This window comes from Lynx canadensis, chromosome A2, assembly GCF_007474595.2.
Source record: "Lynx canadensis isolate LIC74 chromosome A2, mLynCan4.pri.v2, whole genome shotgun sequence".
NCBI lineage: Eukaryota > Metazoa > Chordata > Mammalia > Carnivora > Felidae > Lynx > Lynx canadensis.
In genome coordinates, this window is record NC_044304.2 from 80,737,594 (window position 1) to 80,760,898 (window position 23,305).

Genomic DNA, 23,305 nt, shown 5'->3' on the forward strand with positions numbered 1-23,305 from the left:
TGGCCTCGGCACTGGGGTCCACGGGCGCGGCCATCTTGTAAAGGCCAGAGCGGCGGCCCGTAGGGGGCTACCGCTGGCAGAGCTGCCAGATTCAAAGGTCACAACGAGTGAGTGAGGAGCCCACGTGGAGCGAACTTCGCCTCGGCCTGTGGGTACAGCTCGCCCCCCGGGATGGCGAGGCGACGAGCGCTGAGGCGCTGCCTGCAGCTGTTGGCGCCCTCGGCGGAGCCGGCGCGCCGGGGCCGGGGGCGGCGGAACCCGGGCGCCGGCCGCCGCGGCCCCTCCCTCCGCGCGGGGGTGCTGTGCCCGGGGGCGCTGTGGCCCGCAGCCCGGGAGCAGCGGCAGCGGCGGCGGCGCGCGCGCCCAGCCGCCCCCCGCGCCAGGTGAGCCCGCCCCCCTGCCGCCTCGAGCTGTAGCTCCCGGAGCTCCGCGCTCCCGCTCGCTCTCCCGCCCGCGTATCTTTTTCGCGGCTCGCTTCCCCCTCGGCCTCTGGGTGGGGCAGCCAGCACACCCCGGCCTGGGGCCGTTTGGACTGCTCGGCGAAGTGGAGCGCGCAGTGGGTGGGATTACCGGGGCCGAGCCCTGCCTCGTCCTGGAGATGCTGTACTTGTGAGCGGCAGGCGTTCGTTTGAATTTCTGCACCTCTAGAGTTGCGGAGCCCGCGTCTCTGAAGCTGCCTGGGTGAAGAGCCACATTATTATTATTTTTTTCTCTTGGGAAAGTAGCCGTCTCTGGGACTTGTTTTAGATCCCATCTTCTCTTCAAATCACCAGGTCACATTTTCGCTGATCGAAATACATGTGGGTGTATTTTCTGTGGCTGTATGTAAATGAATGGGTCGACAGCATTCTTAGAGCAACTTATTTCTGCCTCATATAGGGTATTTGTCTTTTAAAACTTCATTCCAACAGGTTTCTTTGCTTTTGTCTTGAAAATGAACCACGAATGGAATAGCAGAAGAAAGGAGCAAGGTGGGGTGGGGTGGTGGAAGCTGGTGCTTTCTGAGTTTTGTGTTCTGTGGTTGTTTCTTAAGTTGGGTATTATTGCGGGCGGTCCCCCCCCCCCCCCCCCGGGATAGAACTCGCTGGGGCGCTGATAGTTGAGATAACTATGCTTCCTCGGGCTACGATCTGATATCAACACGGCAACCGAACCTGGAGAATATTAAGAGAATGAGAAAAGTTAACCTTTAAAAAGTCATTTAGTTCTTGTCCTTGCCTTTACTGTTAGAATATGACTCACCTCCTTTACTTGGGCTGAGCATGAAATGTTTGCTATTTGATAATTCTGAGTAATTTATTGAGAGAGTCACTCCTGAGATACAACTGTCTGAAAATTAAACAGTTTCAATCTCTTTAAAAGTGGATATCTAGCATTTCTATTTCTATTTTAGTGTTTTTGATTTAGCCTCGGACATCAATACCATTTAGGAAGAAATTATGTAATCTTTAAAAGGAAAAGATTACCCATATCCCACAATAGTTTGATTTTGTTGCAAGAAAACATCAGGTCTGTGAGAGAAATTAGGGCAAGTGTATTTAAGAGAGATTGACTTCACTTAAGACTGTTTTGGGTTAACTGGAAATATAGTCCCAATTTTCAGAAATTTTTTGTTAGATTCTGCAGGCTTTCCTGCTGCAAGAATTTCGGTAAGTCTCCAAAAGAGGAAAAATACTTAATGTATTTCTCATACCTTGTTTTCACTCACAATTCCAAGTTAAGTTGTACCGATTTCATATTGCAAAACTTAATTTTTAAAGTAGTCCAAGGATAATTGTATGAAGGACCTTTTAATGTAAGCATTCCATCGTAGGGTTTTGGTTATGTTTTAGTTGATAGAGTCATCCTCATGTTTGAAAACGGTATTTATGTTCCTTTGGTGTTTGTGAGTTTGGGAAACTGAGGGGGAACATTTTGTCTCTGTTGGGAAAAATACCATTTGCCTTTGATTTTTGTGTTTCATTCTGCTTTTTCTTTGTAGTGGTAGATGGCTGTGGATGTGGTGGGTTTTTCCATGCCATTCTACTCTTTATGTAAATAAGATATGGCTATAGCTGGGAGGCTGTGTTGATCTGGCATTTTAGATTGAAAAGCACACAAGTAAAAAGTGTTAGCATTGAAGAAGTATTTGGGAGCCATATTCGCACATAAGTAATGGTTAATGAGCGAGCATCTTTATGCTGAAGGCCTGTGAGAGCATGTATAAAATTGGCATTAAAGAAAAATCCCTCGTGATTTCTAGCATAAGGCCCAAGTAATAAACCATTCTAACTGCTATAATACTGAAGAATTCTACCTATCTCTGCCTGCCTATCTCTTTATAGTTAGTGCTTTGCTGGACTTGTCTTTTGAATTTACAACTATTTATTGTGTATTTAAATATTTTATTAACAGACTTTTGTGATAGATTATGTATGAACTCCTATGACCCCAGGGTCGGTTTGGTTATGTCAGAAATAGTCTTTTGCCAACTCAGGTGGTTAAATAATGTATTACAAGTATTATAACTATGACTTACAAAGCCCTTTCATGTATTTATGTATTTTTAGTTTAACTTAATAGACCTACAGTGTGTGAAATTATTAACGTCGTTCTACAGATGATGCAAACAGGAAACTGAGAGCTGGGAAGTTTTAGTGGTTTCCCAAGGTCCCTTAGCACAGCAGCTCTGGCCTTCTGTAGTAGTATCCACTGCTGCCTCTTGTCAGAAAGGTGTGCTAATGAAGCCAAGGTAGAGTGGTGTTGCTCAGCAAGCTCTGGTCAGCGTCACAGCCACAGATTGTACCCCTAAACCTATTGTTTGTGAATGGTCAGTATCACTGGTTAAAGAGGCCCAGGACTGGCTTATAGATGGATCAGCATAAATTCACAAGTGTGATTGAGAAATAACTCAGTATGTACCTGTTACCTAAAACAATCCATTTTTTTCCCGTGAAGACAGCAGATTTTCATGTTTATCTGTCTCCCCAGATTAAGGAATAGTAGCACATTGACCGGAAGGAAGTGCCCGTACACCTCTATGCTCTTCTGAAATCTCTCTTATTTCTGAAAGTAAAGTTGTCAGAATAAAGAAACACCAAGCTTCCTGATTGTTCCTGGCACTCCTTACCCTGGTCAGATGCTTGTTTGCTTTGCTTACAAGACTCTGATGCTAGGACATCTGGACAACACGCAGTAATTGGTTTGGAAAGTTTTCTGTGGTTCTTCAAACTACAAAGATGTTTGTTCTCTTTTTAAGTTACTGTGTTCATTCCTTTGGCTTGTTTGGAGAGTTTGTGAAAAGAAGTACTGTGCGTTTATTCAGAATATGGTGCTATTATATGGTTGAAGTAACTAAGGACAGGTGAAAAGTTTCTAGACTCCCTTTTTAAAAAACTTAAGGCCCATTTATCTGTTTATGAGCTAGACTAAGTAAAATATCCTGCATGAGGTGAAATGTGTCCTTTATCTTTTTATTCTGATCATTGCTCTTCTGATCCAAGTGTTGTTAAATATAATTACGATGAGAGCATGGCTCATAAGTAGTCCAGGTTCTATCACCAGGCAGAGCTGGAGCCTCTGAATGTCATGTAACTCTCCAGCCTGACTCGCTTCACCTGTAAAGTAAAGGGGTTCACACAGTGATGAACTTGAGTCATGGAATGTTCAAGTTAGAAAGGACTGAAGTGTGTACCTCGTGTTTAATTTACAGATTTCCTGTTTCTACTCTTGCAAGAGTTTTTAGCCAATCATGATAACCACAAAGCCAAAACTTCAAAATTAGGCTTCACCATTTCACAGAGATGAGGTACTTTAACATTCTTGGATGGAAGTTGATTCCTCTGTCATTCTTTGCCCATATAGTGTCTCAGTTTTATGTGTAGATGAACTGTTTGTTGTATACACATGTTGTATATGTGCTGTTCTCAGCTTGTTTTTTTAACTGGCAAATATGAATGCTGGTAGACATGTTTGAATAAATCACAATGAAGAGTTTGACAGCCTTTTGATGTTGTCAGCAATATTCTCTTGGTTAAGCATGAATATGTAGACCTTTGTAATTCCTTTTTGCTTAGCTGCCTAAATATATTAATATCATATTTTATAATAATGGTCATCTCCAATTTACTATAAACTGCTCACATTTTAGTTTTATTTATTTTTGATAGAGACAGAGCACAAGTGGGGAGGGGCAGAGAGAGAAGGAGACACAGAATCCGAAGCAGGCTCCAGGCTCCGAGCTGTCAGCACAGAGCCCGACGCCAGGCTGGAACTCACAAACCGCGAGATCATGACCTGAGCTGAAGTTGGACGCTTAACTGACTGAGCCACCCAGGCGCCCCAACTGCTCACATTTTAGCAAGTCTTATTGAAGACCTAACTATGCATTTATATGGTACCCCGAGGCCGTAGAGTGACTATTCCTCCAGGTTTTCCTGGGACTGAGGAAGTTCAGGATGTAGGACTCTCCATGCTGAAACTGGGAAAGCCCTGGGCACACTAGATACATTGATCCCCATGCCTGAAGGTGTCTTCATGGAACTTGATTAACAATTCTTCTTGGTTGGAAGGGTAAGATGCTAGGTGGTTATATGCTGGATGGACTCAAAGACATCTTTTCAAGGCAAGGAAAAGCTCTTCAAGGCCTCGTGTAGTTTCTGTTTATATGGCTGAAGTATAGAACTATATAAAAAGAATTCATTATTTGTTGTTGGTTCTTCACAGTGTAACTTTATATATTTAAAAAATATTTTTTAATGTTTGTTCATTTTGGGGGGGGGGAGGGGCAGAGAGAGAGAGAGGGAGACACAGAATCCCAAGCAGGCTCCAGGCTCTGAGCTGTCAGCACAGAGCCCGACGTGGGGCTCTAACCCAAAAGCTGTGAGATCATGACCTGAGCCAAAGTCAGACGGTTAACTGACTGAGCCACCCAGGCGCCCACACAGTGTAACTTTAAATGAGAACAGTTCAGTAATTAAATGGGTCACATCATTTGAAATCCTCTCCCTGTAAAATTAAAAGGGCAGTTATATTTATAAGGGAACTTATCAGGGAACTACTAAGTGCTTTTGACTTTGAAAGGGACAAAAAAGGACAATGTTGAAAGCAAAAAAAGGCTAGCCTGTCTGTGAGCCTTTAACTGTTAGCTATAGGTTGCTAACTTTGAAACTGGTATCTGTTCTAGATAAATTTATTGGATTTTCCTTGCAGATCCAGCATGATGAGTGGAAAGAGCGTGGACTTTGGAATCTGATTCAACTTGGGTTGGATCTCCAGGTCTAGCTGTTAACCAGCTTTTTCACTTTATGCAAACTGTTAAACTCTGTAAACCTTTTGTGACATCACCTTTAACATAAGGATAATATCTGCCCCCTGGGAATGTTGTGAGGATCGAACACGATAACGAATACATTTGAAGTGGCACATAGTAAGTGCACATAGTAAGTACAGCGAAAAACAGTAGCGGTCATGTCTGCTGCTCGGGGTACCCACGTTTGGATTAGGAAGGTTGTATTACGAAGGATTGTGTTTTCATAGCTTCCCTGAACTTTGCAGCTATGGTTATTGTCTAAGTTGGGATTCGTTTGGGGAGGCCTAGAGTTGGAAAGTCCAGACTTGTTATGGGGGGCCCCCGAAGTCGTTTTAGACCTCTGTGCCATTCCCAGGAATCGCCCTCATATTCATGGCTCACAGTGGCTCCAGCCAGCAAGATGCAGGAAGAATCAAAAAGAATGTCTCCCTTTCCCTTAAGGAGACTCCCAGAGCATCATGTGAGACTTCTTTTTGCTTGAATCACAAAATGTCGTTAATATGGCTGATCCCTAGTTGGAAAGGTGGAAAAGGTAGTCATTTAGGTGGCGCAGAGCTAGTAACCATAAGTGAAACTGAGGCTCTGTTACTGAAGAGAAAGGGGGGGAGGGGACTAGATTTTATGGTAGGCATCTTCTAGTCTTTACCGCTAGGTCACAACTTTACCAGCATAGAACTCAAGACCTCAGGAATTCCCTGGGATTTTTCAGTTTTTCTTTCTGTAATTAGTGGGAATGCCCTCTGTTGGCTTTTTGTCTCACTGTCCTTTGGTTACTTTTGCTTCTCCTATAATTTTGATTCCCAACAAGTCTTTTCAAAAACAATTAACTCTGTCCTAGTGAAGAGTAATTAGGCAATTGTACTCCCGTTCTTCATTTATTCATTCAGTAAATATTATTGGGCACTCCTTATGTATAGGCTACTTTGGGTTACAATAGGCAATGTGAATCACCACAGACTGTGGTTCCTTTTCTTTTTGTTTGGCTTCCTGGGAGCACAGAATCAAATTTGTGACCCAGCTGGACTGAATACAAGTCTGTGACCTATCAACCTTTGTCCTTAGCATTGTGGTCTTCCCAGTCCTCGTGCTGTGTGGTCATCTTGGGGATTATGCGCCCTCCGCCCCAACTTGTAGTGTGGGACAGGGAGGAAGAGTAAGCTTTATTGTTGGCAGTTGCTAGGCTAGCATAAATTCAGGGGTATCAGAAAGTCCCTTTGGTCCTTCTTAGATGCCTGTCCTACCTCTGTGCCAATGACTAATTCAAAGTAGCGGTTCTTAACCCTGCCTATATTGGAATCACCCACAGGGTTTTTAAAAACTATCTGGGGAACTCCCACCTGACATTTTGATTCAGTAGCTTCAAGAATAGTTTAAATTTTTTTTAAAATGTTTATTTATATTTAAGAGAGAGACAGAGCACAAGCAGGGGAGGGGCAGAGAGAGAGGGAGGCAGAATCCGAAGCAGGCTCCAGGCTCCAGGCTCCAAGCTGTCAGCACAGAGCCCAATGTGGGGCTCAAATTCATGAGCTGTGAGATCATGACCAGAGCCAAAGTCGGATGCCCAGCTGACTGAGCCACCTGGGTGCCCCAACTCAGGTATAGTTTAACAGCCTTCATAGGTAATTCTGATGTGTAGCCAGCCTTGAGAATCCCAGGGTGAAGGCTTTCTACTCAGGTGGCTTGGAAATACTTAGGTAACAACGTGGGACTCCTCTCTATCAGTTATACTGGAGATCACATCCTTTCTTAATAACCTGTTTTGATCACCAGAAGGGGACGTGGCAGAGCACTGAGATTAGTCATCACTTGGGTAAGAGATACAAGACGCTGAATTGCTTTGGGGGACATTTAGCCAAAGTTGGCCATGCTTGCTTATTTTACAGGCTCCTATGGTGGGAAGTCCTTTGAGCCAAAGAATTCTCGTAAATGGGGCTCAAGCTCTGGGGAAGGTGCTGATTGTAGATGTGGCCACTGCTAGTATTATGAGTTTGCACATTTTTCTCCCTGGGGGCAGGAAAGAGAGATAAGGAGGGTGAGGGTGGAGAGGATTATTATTTTCAGAGCTAGGACACTATTCAAGGTTTATGAAAAGTCTTCTGGTAAATCCAGAGAGTTGCTGAGGCCATAAGGGGCTATGGGATTGCATAGGAATCCTTTGGAGAACCATGGTTTCATTTTTGTTCTGAGTTGTATGAATTCCAGGAAGACCGGGACTTATTTTTACTCAAATATAAGAACAAAAACACATTCCCGAGTTTCATTTCAGTTTATTCATGCCATTACTCTCTGCTGTCATATCTTATAAGTGCAGAAATTTAAAAATCGAATATGTATTCCACTAAAGTGCTTAGAATATAATAAGATAGTGGCTTACCGTTATTGAGGGCTTATTGTGTGCCAGACACTAGGCTACGGTTTATGTACATTTTGTCCAGTATCACAGTGAATGGGCACCAGACAAGGAAACTGTAAGACTCAGAGATGACAAACTAGGAAGTATTTATTTTAAAATGTTTTAAATTTTTTATGTTCCTTTTCCTAGTAATGTGGTTTTTCCTGGTAACTGATGCACGTATATTTAATTTAAAACATTTTTTTTAATGTTTATTTTTGAGAGAGAGAGAGAGAGAGACAGAGCATGAGCGGAGGAGGGGCAGAGAGAGAGGGAGACACAGAATCCAAAGCAGGCTCCAGGCTCTGAGCTGTCAGCACAGAGCCCGACACGGGGCTCGAACCCACGAGCTGTGAGATCATGACTAAGCCGAAGTTGGATGCTTAACTGACTGAGCCACCCAGGCACCCCAAGTATATTTTAATTATATCCATTTTTTATGTGCTTTTATAATTTACTACCTACTTCCTAGTATTCTGAAAATATACTGGGTTGAACTTACAGAATTTCAAAGTTCCTTTGAACATGATTCTATTAGTTGACCTCTCGGGGATGTCGTATGATGCCACTTTGAACCTGATGTTATACTGTCAGGAGATGGGCTGAACAGGGTCTGACCTCAGTACTGCCCTGGGCCTTGCCTCCTTGTAAAAACCCCCACTAGTGGTTTGGTTTTTGTCATTAACCTTTTTATCTGCATCTTTGGCATCCCTGATCCTGGGGTCACAGAACTTCCTGTGTGAACCATGTGGCATATAGGGAAAAGTATTCCTTACCAGTTGAATTTGGGCCAGTTCTTATGGAAATGCCTTATACTAAAAACTACAGTTTTCGGTGTTCATAGCTGACACTTCTGTAAACTTGTTTCTCCAAAATCTATATGGTTGCTTATGATGTTTTTCCCCCCCTAAAGGATTCTGAATGCTTGGAGGTCAGAGGCTTGTATTGTCCACCATACCTGGAAAGCTAGAATTTAGACATAGTAGACATTCACACCATGTTTGGTAAATGACTCTGAGAATGATTTAAGTATATAGGCCCTTACAAATTATATCTGAAATCTTATTATAAGGTTGGAAATCTAATGGCTGTTTGATTATCAGATTTGTTGTGAAATCTCTCCTGAAAGATTTTAAGCTCTAAATAATCTCCTGGTCTGCTTGATAAACCCATGAAACTACATTTTCTCCAAGGAGCTAACCTTGCTGTTCTCAGATGAAAAATGCTGTGCTTATTCCTTGTTGACCCAGCCTGGGAAGGTGGCTGCATCTGAGCTAACTTTAGAGGGGAACCTCCTACCAGGGAGGAGAACTTGGGAGGGGCACGTGGCTTGGGAGTAGCCACGCTAGAGGGGACAGCTCTTTTGTGGCTTTGAGCAGGCTCTCTGGTGCAGCCACCGGCTGTTAGAATCAGGGAGGTGGAAGGGGCCTTACAGGTGTGGCCCAGGCCTCTCATTTTACAGATGGAGAAAGTGAATCTCAATGATAGTGACTTTTTTTTTTTTTAATGTTTAGTTATTTTGGGGACAGAGAGAGACAGAGCATGAATGGGAGGGGCAGAGAGAGAGGGAGACACAGAATCGGAAGCAGGCTCCAGGCTCTGAGCCATCAGCCCAGAGCCTGACGCGGGGCTCGAACTCACGGACCGCGAGATCGTGACCTGGCTGAAGTCGGACGCTTAACCGACTGCGCCACCCAGGCGCCCCTGATAGTGACTTTTTAAGTGTTAAAGAATTCAGGGGTGCCTGGGTGGCTCGGCCAGTTAAACGTCTGACTGTTGATCTTGGCTCAGGTCATGATCTGGTTCGTGAGTTTGAGCCCTGAGTCGGGGCTCCTCTCTGGTGTCATGGAGCCTGCTTGGGATTTTCTCTCTCCTTCTCTCTGCTCCTCCTCCTCTCTGCTCCTCCTCTGCTCTCTCTCACTTGCTCTCTCAGAATAAATAAACTTAAAAAAAATAAATAAATGTTACACAATTCAGTGCAGTCTCGACTTACTATGGTTTGACTTTTGGTTTTTCAACTTCATGTGATGCAAAAGCCATACATATTCAGTAGAAACCACACTTTGAATTTTGAACTGTTCCAAGGTAATGTTCATGGTACGATCCTGGCAGTACCCAGGCTCCCAGTCAGGCCTATGATCACAAGGGTGGACAGTCGACACACTTAGAGCCATTCTGTCCCCACACGACCATTCTGTTTTCACTTTAAGTAGTCAATAAATACATGAGCTGTTCAGCCCTTTATTCCAAAACTGGCTTTGTGTTACATGATGTAGCCCAGCTGTAGACTGACTAAGTGTTCTGAGCACATGCAAGGTAGGCCTGTGATGTTGGGTAGGTTAGGTGTGTTGGATGCATTTTTGATCTGAGTTAGTTCCAGCTTCAGGATGGGTTTATCGGGATTCACACTGTTGTAAGTCAAGAAAGCTCAGTACAGTAAAAGCTGGAACCAGAACTGAAGTCAGAAGTAAAAGAGAGTGCTTTCCCCCTCAGTCCCCTTCCTTTCTATCCAGGAGCTATGAAGACCAGTTTCTCCATTCCTGTTCTTTATGGGTTGTACTTTAAAAAACAGAAAGCTTTCTTTTTGCATAATTGATGGAGAGAGAGACAGGAGAGAGAGAGGCCACATTTGAAAGAATATTTTTGTTCAAATCTTGGCTTAAGGAACAGTAAATGAGCACTTAAGGTCATATAACAGATTTAGGATATACTTCTTAGTTTCTTAACCATCAAGTTAGTCTTTTCCTCCCCACCAGCCCCAACCTTTTCAATTAAGTAATTATATCATACAGGTGTTACTGACTATAACAGATGACTGCACTTATTTGCGTTATTTTTAAGAAATTAGGTGATAACCGTGTCGTTTCATTAAATACACCTCTTTATGCATGCTTTCTCAATTTGCCATAACATGCCGTTTTAGTATGACTATCCTAAGGATTCCAGTTGTATTACTGTAGGTGGTATTTTAATTTTTTTTAATGTTTATTTATTTTTGAAGGAGAGACAGACAGAGTGTGAGCAGGGGAGGGGTGGAGAGAGAGGAGACAGAATCTGAAGCAGGCTCCAGGCTCTGAGCTGTCCACACAGAGCCTGACATGGGGCTCTAACTCAACAGCTGTGAGATCATGACCTGAGACGAAGTCAGACTCCCAACTGACTGAGCCACCCAGGCGCCCCTGTAGGTGGTATTTTAAAATGGGCTTATAGTCTTGGGGTGCCTGGGTGGCTCAGTCTGTTAAGCGTCCGACTTCGGCTCAGGTCATGCTCTCATGGCCTGAGCCCCGCATCAGACTCTCTGCTGTCTGCGTGGAGCCTGCTTGGGATCCTCTGTCCCCCTTTATCTCCGCCCCCCCCCCCCCCCCACTCTCTGTCTCTCTTGCTCTCTCACAAAAATAAACGTTAAAAAAAATAAAATGGGCTTTGGTCTTAAGCTGCCTTGTTTATTGTTTCTAATTCTCACCTTGTTTATTGTTTCTAATTCTAATCAAAGCTTTGCTTTCTAATACATTTTTTTAAGTTTATTTTGAGAGAGAGCATGTGAGCGAGCGTCTTTTTCTCTTTTTAAAATATTTATTAGAGGGGTGCCTGGGTGCCTCTGTTGGTTAAGCGTCCCACTCTTTATTTGGCTCAGGTCATGATCTCACAGTTCATGGGATTGAGCCCTGCGTTGGGCTTTGTGCTGACATCGTGGAGCCTACTTGGGGTTCTCTCTCTCCCTCACTCTCAAAATAAATAAACATTAAAAAACCGTTTGCTTTCTTATTTACATATTGGAAAAAATTTCTTGTAGAGGAGGCACCTATAGTATGCATATTTTAGTGACTTAAAATCTTTTAATAGCTTGTGAAATGACTTTTAGTTCAGTATTTTGAATTGTCTCAAATAGCAAAGATTTTCAGAGCCTTTGGTGTTCTGTGATCAAGAACATTTGTTGTCCTTGACTGGTTTTGAAGGGAGAACATGTTCTCTACTTTGTACCCTGGAGAGTCAGGTGTGTTCCACACTCATTCGTCTCAAAATTGTTTGTTCTGAGTCTCGGTGCTTTTGTTAAGGTAGAATTTCTTTGTGAATTACTTGTGTCAAATGACAAAAATAACACAATTTCATAACAAATTCAATGTCTTTAAGGGAAGAAAAAATCCATGGATCTGGGGAATACAGTGCTTCAGCAGTCGTGGAGCACTCTTTCTGAGACATTTTTTGCAGTAGTCCATTTTATAGGGCACAGAAGAGGTGATGTGGAAACAGTGCGTGATTGGGAAGGAGGTTGGGATTTTCTTACAAGGCTAGCAGGTCCTGTTTTTAGGGTAAGGTAAGCTAGCTAAGCTGAGTTGGAGGATTGTGGCTGATGTGTGTTAGGATTCCCTGATGGGTTTCCTGTAAGTGCAGGCTGACTTGAGTTTAGATTTGTGGGCCAGGCCACTTGGGCAGCCTCCATTCTGTGGATCCTGATTGTATGAATTAACTTTATCATTTGTTGAAGTATTGAAGTAACTTTTCTGTCTATAATCAGATGAACACTTTATAAGACAGATTTGAAGTTTTTTTTTTTTAAACACAATACTTTGATTATTATAAAGGGTAAGGAAACTTAGACTTTTTATAAAAATACTTTTTTTTTTTTTTTTTTAAGGTAGTTTCCATGCCCAGCATAGAGCCCGTCTGGGGGCTTGAACGCGCAACCCTGAGATCAAGACCTGAGCTGAGATCAAGGGTTGGATGCCTAACTGACTTAACCATCCAGGTGCCCCCCAAATACTTTTTTTTAACAAAGTTTTTAAGGAAAGAAAAATTTTAGGACTCTTTTTAAATCTATCTAGAATTCTGAAGTGTTATTTTTCATCTTGAAAAACAACTCAATTGGATCAAAAGTTTCTAGTTATCACATGATTTACTTTTCTACTGAACGTAACAATTTGTATTTGGATAGTGGTTGGAGATACTGCTCCATGACGTCATTGCTTCTCATTACTGTCCTTCAAGGGGATATTTAGGAGTTCTCTTTAATAGGTGCTGAAGCCCACGTTTAGAGAGGTTAGGTTACTTTACCTGTGCTGATATCTCTGTAGTTAGTGGTAAAAGTGGAGTCCTTTTACACTCCCAACTAATGTTCTTTTCACTTGTGTGAAGGTAAGTTATTTGGTGTGATATATAGATTTATCCTATATATACATCTATCTAAATGGACACATGTATGCACATATATATTCTGTTATTAAAAGTTGTCATAACTTGTTTTAGTGTGCTCCCAGGTATTGTATATTACGTTATTTGCTTTGCTTTCTTAGCTTTTTAGTGAAACTGGTTGTTAAGTCAACAAAGTGAGTAAAAGAAAGTCATAGAAAACAAACAATGTGGTAATTTCTTTGTTAATGTATGTGGTGCACATACCTCCCACAGAACATTCTCCCTTTCATTAGCCAGTGTACTTCTCACTCTTGGACATATCTACCCTCCCACCAGACTCCGATACGCATGTGGGGGTTAATACCAGTCTCAGGGGAAGCCTGTATTGCATGTGAAGGATGGAAACAGTTTAATCTATGGAAGCCCTTTGCAGACATTTCAGTGAATTGAAATAGTTTCATTAGCTATGTTATCTAGCATTGCACTAAAAGGACCCTTTTCTTCACTATAGATAGGACCACAGATATAAAATTGTGAATTTCCTGTTATTTTTAGATATCTGAAAATACAGTTCTGAATGTTTTCCAGATTTAATATCAGCATCTTTGTTGGTATGTAATGGATAGTCACTCAGTTAGTATTTATTAAATGTCACCTTTAGGAATAATGATTTGCAATGTCATGATTTAGGAGTATGTTGAAATCCCAAACGTACATTGTACTAATGTAATTTTTTTCTTCAGTTTTTAAAATGATAATGCATTCACTTCTACGCAGCTGGCAAATCTTAAATGTCAAAGAAAGAAAGGGTATAAAACATTTGCTTTTGAAATAGAGAGTTCTTGTTTTTTGAAAGCGTTTTACCCATGTGTGCTGTTATTGAAATAAAATATTTGTACTTGGCACACTTGTCTTCACCAAATGTCACAATTCAGATCTCTCTTTGGTTAGAGACATTGGGGTAAGTTCCTCTCCTGTTAAGTAGGCACTTAATCTTCAGAGAAATGTGGAGAATGTAGTTGATAATTACTAGATAGAATTTATGTTGTCCTTTTTGTAACACATTATTCTTTACTATGAAGCCATGGGGCCTCTTTTTTTTTTTTAATATTTATTTTTGAGAGAGAGTAAGAACAGAGTACGAGTGGGGCAGGGGCAGAAAGAGGTTGACCCCAGATTCTGAAGTAGGCTCCAGGCTCTGAGCTGTCCACACAGAGCCTGACATGGGGCTTGAACTCATGCACCGCAAGATCGTGACCTTGAGCCGAAGTCGGATGCTCAACCGACTAGCCACCCAGGCTCCCCACAAATTGTTCTTTAAAGAAGAGCATTTATATTTAAAAAAATTTTTTTTAACGTTTATTTATTTATGGGACAGAGAGAGACAGAGCATGAATGGGGGAGGGGCAGAGAGAGAGGGAGACACAGAATCGGAAACAGGCTCCAGGCTCTGAGCCATCAGCCCAGAGCCCGACACAGGGCTCGAACTCACGGACCGTGAGATCGTGACCTGAGCTGAAGTCGGACGCTCAACTGACTGAGCCACCCAGGCGCCCCGAAGAGCATTTATATTTTATATTAGTTGTCATAGGGCTTTGTTTAAATTTGCTTCTGGATTCTAGCTTTTTAGTCCAAATTTAGCTGTTGGTCACAAAGTTAGCTGTTCACAGAGGAAAGGAGGGTGCACAAATTAATTGTGGTTCTGATTATATTTAATTACCAAGGTTAATGTTTTTGCTCCTCTTCCAGAATTTATATTTCCATATAAAAACTGGTGTATTTCATCAATGTCAAGACAGACATTTTATGCACATTTGAACACCACTGATAGCAGGTTATATCATATGATGTGTGACATTTTAATTGATATTGTTACTTTCTTAGTGGCACATAAAATAACAGTGTACCTTACCATTCATTCATGGTGCCTAAAATTGGATGAAAATTAGCATAATGTAAATAATGCTGATGATGTAAACTTCACCCAGTTTTGAACTCATGAGTTCACACATCTCCTTTCACTTACTGTTGGCCAGAGATCAAGGCTGAATTTTTACTTACATTGTTAAATTTGGAGAGAGATCTATAACCAGAAATAATGAGATTTGCTATGTTTAGTTAAGGAAACTCCAGTCTGGATATGTTAAGGGGTTTGTCTGAGTTTGCAAAGCTGAGGGCTAGTGACTGGCAGGGCCATACGTAGAACCTGCTCATCTTCAGTCCTAGTTTTCCCATCATTTTATCTTTGGTGTTTAGAAATGACCGTTGTGAGATTTTCACCGTCCTCTACATAGTGACCAGAAGACAGATTTGATGAGGTGCCTTCTCACGTGACCCAGCTCTCAGGCAGGCTCCATACATCTCCACTGGCCGAGGCTCACTTTGTCACTGGAGCACCTGTTGATAGACCTTGTCACTTTGCATCTTCACTGAATGGACTGCCAGTACTTTTCCTCCAGATGAACCAAGTCCAGATTGTGATGGTTCAGGTTTCCATGTCCTGGTTTTTTCTTATCGTTTCACACTCACAGTGCATAGTGTGAAATGGGACAACATAGCACCAACATTTTGTGTTGCTTGAACACTTTCACGGTAGTACATAATCCTGGGGATATATCTCTGAGTACTCAATATTTTAAAAATCATGCTCAAAGGCCCTGTGATAGCAATAGGTGCCCCGAGGTAGGAACATGATGCATTTGAGAAAGATTAAGGCTTGTGTTTGAAGTAGGGGAGAGTGTGGGCAGGGCTAGAAACACCTTCATAGACCATCTTCCTGACCTTTGCCCTCATTCTGAGAACCAAGGCAATCTTCTGGAGGTTTTTCTGTTTTGTTCGTTTTATCAGATTTGCTATTAAAAATATTATTTCTGAAGACTGGATTTTGTGTGTGTTGGGGTGAAGGGCGTGTTGAGAGAGGATGGCTTTTTGCTAGAAAACTATTAACAGAATTGATTGGGGTGAGAGCCTGAGTGGATGGGAGGAAAGAAAATGGGGACACATGAAACGACAACTTTGAGAAAATTTGTTGTTCAGGTTTAAGCAGATCAGTGAACCCATTTTTCACTTTCATTTTACTCCCAGGTCCCTGAAAACCTCTCTGTTCTCTTACCTTTGCTTTTATCACCCCCAAAGCAACCTGGATCCCAGGGTCATCATTTCCATTTGGTGTCCGTGAGCACTTCTGCTTGGATTCTTTCCTGTTGTCTCAAACCCTTTCGCAAGCTCACTGGGTCATAATTCCACCTTCTCTTATGTACTCCAAACACTAGCTTTCCCCTAATTCCTTTACTCAGTTATTGGTGCTGTCGTTTGTGGATCCTGCCCCCCCCCTTTTTTTTTTTTTTTACCTATCCCCCACCCTGCCTTACAAATGGTCTGAAGTTCAGGACCATTCAGAGACTCAGGTCTTTCTGATTCATCCTCATATCTCTTGGATTTATTTGGTTCTTTCTCTTCTCACTGTCACTGCCTTCTCATCTTTTGAGTGGGCTGCTCTCTACCTCTTGGTGTTTCAGTTAGAAATGGGGATTATCCTACCTACCCTGAAATTTTGCCAGGAGCATTAATTTAAATGAAATGTGCCAAACATGTAACAGCGTGCTTTGCTACTACTGGATTTTCTGGGCTGCCCATTCCTACTCACAAGTTTACCTCCCTGGCTCCAGTGTTTAGCCACAGCCTTTTGTTTTTATCCTGCTGTGGGTTATCTCCTTTTTAAGCTCCTTCAATTTTTTTTCCTTCTTTTTTTTTTTTTTTTTAATTTTAGTTTATTTATTTTGAGAGAGCAAGCAGGGTAGAGGGAGAGAGAGAGGGGAGAGAGAGAATCCCAAGCAGCCTCCACACTGTTAGCTCAGAGCCTGACGGCTCATTCCCACAAATCGTGAGATCATGACCTGAGCCGAAATCAAGAGTCAGATGCTGAACTGACTGAGCCACCCAGGCACCGCCCCTCCTTCAGTTTTTCTTCATTGCCTACAGTATAGCCAGACCTCCTTAACGTCTCAGGCCAGGCCCCAGATCTTTTTTTTTTTTTTTTCCAATATATGAAATTTATTGTCAAATTGGTTTCCATACAACACCCAGTGCTCATCCCAAAAGGTGCCCTCCTCAACACCCACCACCCACCCTCCCCTCCCTCCCACCCCCCATCAACCCTCAATTTGTTCTCAGTTTTGAAGAGTCTCTTATGCTTTGGCTCTCTCCCACTCTAACCTCTTTTTTTTTTTTTTTCCTTCCCCTCCCCCATGGGTTTCTGTTAAGTTTCTCAGGATCCACATAAGAGGGAAACCATATGGTATCTGTCTTTCTCTGTATGGCTTATTTCACTTAGCATCACACTCTCCAGTTCCATCCACGTTGCTACAAAGGGCCATATTTCGTTCTTTCTCATTGCCACGTAGTACTGCCACAATTTCTTTGTCCATTCATCAGTTGATGGACATTTAGGCTCTTTCCATAATTTGGCTATTGTTGAGAGTGCTGCTATAAACATTGGGGTACAAGTGCCCCTATGCATCAGTACTCCTGTATCCCTTGGGTCAATTCCTAGCAGTGCTATTGCTGGGTCATAGGGTAGGTCTAGTTTTAATTTTCTGAGGAACCTCCACACTGTTTTCCAGAGTGACTGCACCAGTTTGCATTCCCACCAACAGTGCAAGAGGGTTCCCATTTCTCCACATCCTCTCCAGCATCTATAGTCTCCTGATTTGTTCATTTTGGCCACTCTGACTGGCGTGAGGTGATATCTGAGTGTGGTTTTGGTTTGTATTTCCCTGATGAGGAGCGATGTTGAGCATCTTTTCATGTGCCTGTTGGCCATCCGGATGTCTTCTTTAGAGAAGTGTCTATTCGTGTTTTCTGCCCATTTCTTCACTGGATTATTTGTTTTTCGGGTGTGGAGTTTGGTGAGCTCTTTATAGATTTTGGATACTAGCCCTTTGTCCGATATGTCATTTGCAAATATCTTTTCCCATTCCGTTGGTTGCCTTTTAGTTTTGTTGGTTGTTTCCTTTGCTGTGCAGGAGCTTTTTATCTTCATAAGGTCCCAGTAGTTCATTTTTGCTTTTAATTCCCTTGCCTTTGGGGATGTGTCGAGTAAGAGATTGCCACGGCTGAGGTCAGAGAGGTCTTTTCCTGCTTTCTCCTCTAGGGTTTTGATGGTTTTCTGTCTCACATTCAGGTCCTTTATCCATTTTGAGTTTATTTTTGTGAATGATGTGAGAAAGTGGTGTAGTTTCAACCTTCTGCATGTTGCTGTCCAGTTCTCTCAGCACCATTTGTTAAAGAGACTGTCTTTTTTCCATTGGATGTTCTTTCCTGCTTTGTCAAAGATGAGTTGGCCGTACGTTTGTGGGTCTAGTTCTGGGGTTTCTATTCTATTCCATTGGTCTATGTGTCTGTTTTTGTGCCAGTACCATGCTGTGTTGATGATTACAGCTTTGTAGTAGAGGCTAAAGTCTGGGATTGTGATGCCTCCTGCTTTGGTCTTCTTCTTCAAAATTACTTTGGCTATTCGGGGGGGCCAGGCCCCAGATCTAATCCCATCCTTCACACCTTTACTGTTGGCTCTCACAAGCCTCCCTTACTTCTTACATCCACATTGGATGGCTGGATGTTGTCCCAAAACCCCGTTTTGGCTTTGCTTTTGTGGTTTTTGAGTCAGAGGGCCCATTTCTCCTTTCTCCTTATCCTCTAATTGTTTAAAACAATGAGCCAAAATGGGGCACTTGGGTGGCTAAGTCAGTTAAGCTTCTGACTTTGGCTCAGGTCATGATCTGAGCTCGTGAGTTTGAGCCCCGTGTCGGGCTCTGTGCTGACAGCTCAGAGCCTGGAGCCTGCTTCAGATTCTGTGTCTCCCTCTCTCTTTCTGCCCCTCCCCCACTCACGCTCTGTCGCTGTCTCTCAAAAATAAATAAACATTAAAAATAAAACATTGGGCCAAAAATTTATTACATAGTTGGTAGCAATATTATGTATGTATTTATATGTACATGTATATATACACGTATGTGTAAATGTGTTTATCTAAATATGCACATACCTCACAAACCGATTTTCATCACAAAGGGCAGGTGGCATCAGGTCAGCTCTGCCATCTCTTAGACATACTACTCTGTTGGGGAAATAAAAGTCTCCCAACTTGGTGTGTTTGTGTCTGTTAAATGTACTGGGGTTCAAATGGACGGTATTTGCCCTAGTGCTTTGTAAAGTCCTGGGCCTGAACTTAATTATGACCCAGGTAGAGCACTTCTTTGAGAAGAACTGAGATAAATCACCCAGATTTTTGCTTTCGGATGGAATTTAAGGAATTTAGGTATATGGCCAGTTAGCAGGATTAGGGAAAAAAGAATTATCATTTGGTGGGTGGCAGTCCCTTTATGTACATTATGCCATTTGATCCTTTGAACCCCCATGAGATAAGTAGGTATTTTACAGGCGAGAATATTGAGGACTAGAGAGAGGTGGGTGGTTGCCCCAGATCTAAAGCTTGTTAGGCTCTCCTAGCAGTCGGGCTCTGCAGCAGACAGCGGGCGGCTGAGCAACCAACCGTGTGTGCTTCAGCTTTTGTCAGCCCTGGTTTCTTTTCTTAACACCCATTATTGTCCAGGCCAGAGACTATTTTACTGTAGATGGTTTGGGAAAAAGTTTTAGTTCAGCATACGTGTTCATCCTAGTGTTTATGTTCTTTCCCTTTCTCTCCTGGATGGTGTTTCTGTGTAAACATCATTGTGGCCATAAAAATATTTGGCTTTCTGTTGTGCTTATTTTCTCAGGGGTTATGAAGTGTATTATGTGTATGCAGTGCATTTAAACTAGACAGAAAGCAAATGTTTATTTAGTGGAATAGGAAAGAAATGAAATTCATGGCATATATGTGCATATTCTTTTTTTTTTTAAGTTTATTTATTTTGAGAGAAAGAGTGTGTGAGTGGGGGAGGAGCAGGGAGGGAGGGAGGGAGGGAGAGAGAGAGAGAGAGAGAGAGAGAGAGAGAGAGAATCCCAAACAGGCTTCACACTGTCAGTGCAGAGCCCAACATGGGGCTCGAACTCATTAACTGTGAGATCATAACCTGAGCCAAAATCAAGAGTTGGAAGCTTAACTGCCTGAGCCACCCAGGTGCCCCAATAAATGCTTATTCTTTAAAAAAAATTTTTTTTATGTTTATTTTGAGAGAGAGAACAAGTGAGCAGAGGGAGGGGCAGAGAGAGATGGAGAGAGGGAGGATCACAAGCAGGCTCCGCACGTCAATGCCCAGCCTCACGCGGGGCTCAAACTCATGTGAGGTCATGAGCTCAGCCGAAATCAAGAGCCGGATGCTTAACTGACTGAGCCACTCAGGCACCCCTAAATGCATATTCTTAATATATTATCACTTCTATGTATCTGGAGTCCTATATAGATCAAAATCAAGGATTTCGCTTCCTTGAGTCTGGGGGCAGTGGTGGTGGTAGTGGGAATAAGGTCAGCTGCAACAGCTAGCATTTGTAGAGCTGTTACCATGTATGTATATGTGTTACATTTGTTATATACATGTTACATGCATGTTTCTAAGGGCTTCGCTTGTATTAGCTTTTTAAAACCTCTCCATAAACCTCAGAGATGGTGGTATTATCTCCATTTTATAAATGAGGAAATCGAAGCACAGAGAGGGTAGGAAACTTACCTAAGGTCACACAGCTAGGATACATACTACACTGTCTTGGCAGTTCTCAATCTGAGTTAATTCAAATTTGTATCGTTAACCACTTAAATACATGACTGAAATGTTTCTCCATTACTGTTATTGTTTCCTTTCCTGGGGCTTGAACTCAGTGTGCTTTTTTAGGGGCACTGGTAATTATTTTCAAAGTAAAATTATTTTTTTTAAGATTTTTTTAAGATTATTTTCAAAGTAAAAATGACCAGGCCTAGCGGAGTTCTATGTAAATCACTGGAATTACTGAGTTATACTCAAGGAACTAAGGCAGTCCTTCTCACTATGTATTATTAACAATAGTATTTTTAAAATTCAGGTATGAAAATGTTACACATTCAGGAAGGTGCTTTAATTCTGTAAGATATTGAAATGGAAAAATTCGTGTGTTTAAATGCTGGCTGGTGGAGTACTGCTTTCAGTTACAGCAGATATGGAATATCTAAATGGTTTGGCAAGAAAAGATAAAGCAAACATTTTTTCCTATTTAGCAAGCAGTAGTTCTGGATTCAGAAGTGGTATTTTGCAGGAAGAAAGTTTGCGTTGACAGAGACAGAATGTTCTTGTAAATTTGAGAAAATTTTTATTAGCTAAGAAATACTGTGGATGCTGTGTAATGAGTCTTAATGCCTTTATGTTAAAGTCAGTATTCCCTCCGCCCCCCCCCCTTTTTTGTTTTTTAGCTCTGAAAAGGACATGGATGAAAATGAAAGCAACCAATCTCTGATGACAAGCAGCCAGTATCCTAAAGAAGCAGTAAGAAAACGCCAAAATTCAGCACGGAGCTCTGTAGGAAGTGATTCTTCTAGGTTTTCCAGGAAAAGTTTCAAATTGGATTACAGACTAGAAGAAGATGTAACTAAATCAAAGAAAGGAAAGGATGGCAGATTTGTCAACCCTTGGCCAACTTGGAAAAATCTCTCTGTTCCAAATGTTCTTAGATGGCTGATAATGGAGAAAGATCACAGCAGTGTTCCGTGTTCCAAAGAGGTAGCGTTTGGTTTTTCTGGGGGGCTGCGTATTTTGGGGGGCTCTTATTATCACTTAATTTTGCTGTGAATTGTATCATGACACTCAAGTTAGTTAATTGAGCTCCTTTTATATGGTAAGGCATAGGGCTAAGTTCTGAAAAGAAAAAGTGAATAAGGTGTCCTCAAGTTCATAACTTATCAACAAAGTATGTATATGAATAACCACTCTGATCTGGTGGCAATTGGGGTAGGAATAGAGTGCTTTAGAAGTACAGGATGAATGGATAAATAAGATGTGATATACATACATAACACATACAGTCAGTGGAATACTACTCAGCAGTGGAAAAGAATGAAATCTTGCCATTTGCAACAACGTGGATGGAACTGGAGGGTATTATGCGAAGTGAAATAAGTCAGTCAGAGAAAGACAGGTATCATATGTGCTCACTCATGTGGAATTTGAGAAACTTAACAGAAGACCATGGGAGAAGGGAAGAAAAAAAATAGTTACAGACTGAGAGGGAGGCAAACCATAAGAGATTCTTAAATACAAAGAACAAACTGAGGGTTGATGGGGGAGGGAAGGGGGGAATGGGCATTGAGGAGGGCACTTGTTGGGATGAGCACTGGGTGTTGTACGTAAGCGATAAGTCAAGGGAATCTACTCCCAAAGCCAAGAGCACACTGTATACTCTGTATGTTAGCCAACTTGACAATTAAAAAAAAAAAGGACAGGAAAGGAAGCGGTGGATCCAAGCTGGTGGGGCTGGAGATGGCTTCTCAGAGGAGGCAATTTGATATTTGAGCCGGGCCTAAAAAGATAAAAAGTATTTTGGCAGTGGTTTTCAGGTGGATGATGGCATGAACAAGGCCATGGAGGTGAGAATGTGCATGGCATGTCCCATCAAGTAGTAACCTGATGTATGTTTGCCCAGAGTGCTTGGCTTTTTGTCCTTGGACACGGCTGCTAAAACTGTGAAAGGAATCTTCGGATAACCTTTCCAGACCTTAAACAATTGGCAGTAGGTCACGGACCTTTAAATAAATGATATTTACCTAGGGTGAAACTTTGTTTTTTTTTAAGTTTAGTTTCTTATTTTGAGAGAGAGAGAGCATTCATGTGCAGGGGAGGGGCAGAGAGAGAGAGGGGAGAAAGAGAATCCCAAGTAGACTCCGTGCTGTCAGCACAGAGCCTGATGCGGGGCTTGAACTCACAAACTGTGAGATCATGACCTGAGCCGAGATCAAGAGTGGGAGGCTTAACCGACTGAGCCACCCAGGTGCCCCTTTAGGATGAAACTAATTAACATTTGGCATACAGTTTATTAGATCAGTGTGATTACATTTGGCAGGGAGTGGGTGGCTCCCAATTGCAGGAGCTGTTTCTTGCCCCCTCTTTTTTCTTCTTTTCTTGCTTCTCTCTACCACCTGTCTCCTTTGGCTTCTCTTTTCTACCAACCTCTGTCCTACAAGGCTTTGGAGGAAGTGGAGAGAGAGAGAGAACTTGATGTTGGGAGTGGGGGACAAGATGAAAAGAGTGGGGGGCATCCTTGAAGGCTTGATCTGCAGTGGGAAAGACAACAGGGGGAGTGGCTGCTTGTGGTGGTGGTGGTAGATCCTTGGGTAAGCGTGTCTTTTTCTTTTTAAGGACATGGGATTTAAAAATGGTGTTAACACTTTGATGCTAAGGAGTGTTCACAGTATTAATCCTAGTTAACAGAGTTGATTAATATGATTAATGCTTTTCTAACACCTTGTTAGAATGAGGCAGGCAGGGCATTAATAGATAAAACCATATTACGTGTTTCAGCTTTGAGGCCGG

At 42.2% G+C, this 23,305-nt stretch overlaps 1 protein-coding gene across 5 annotated transcripts in view; it reads left to right on the forward strand.

Moving 5' to 3' along the window:
* The first annotated feature begins 364 nt into the window (after positions 1 to 364).
* NAPEPLD (N-acyl phosphatidylethanolamine phospholipase D) overlaps positions 365 to 23,305 on the forward strand; it is a 46,000-nt gene continuing 23,059 nt past the window's right edge. Inside the window, exons 1-2 of one of the 5 annotated variants that reach the window (XM_030307810.1) lie at positions 365 to 383; positions 21,193 to 21,499. In XM_030307810.1, coding sequence (XP_030163670.1) covers positions 21,206 to 21,499 — 294 coding nt within the window. In that variant the 5' untranslated portion in view covers positions 365 to 383; positions 21,193 to 21,205. Of the gene's footprint in view, positions 384 to 467; positions 801 to 4,915; positions 5,408 to 21,192; positions 21,500 to 23,305 lie in introns of those variants that run through there. The other 4 variants (XM_030307813.1, XM_030307811.1, XM_030307808.1 and 1 more) reach the window with 4 other exon arrangements.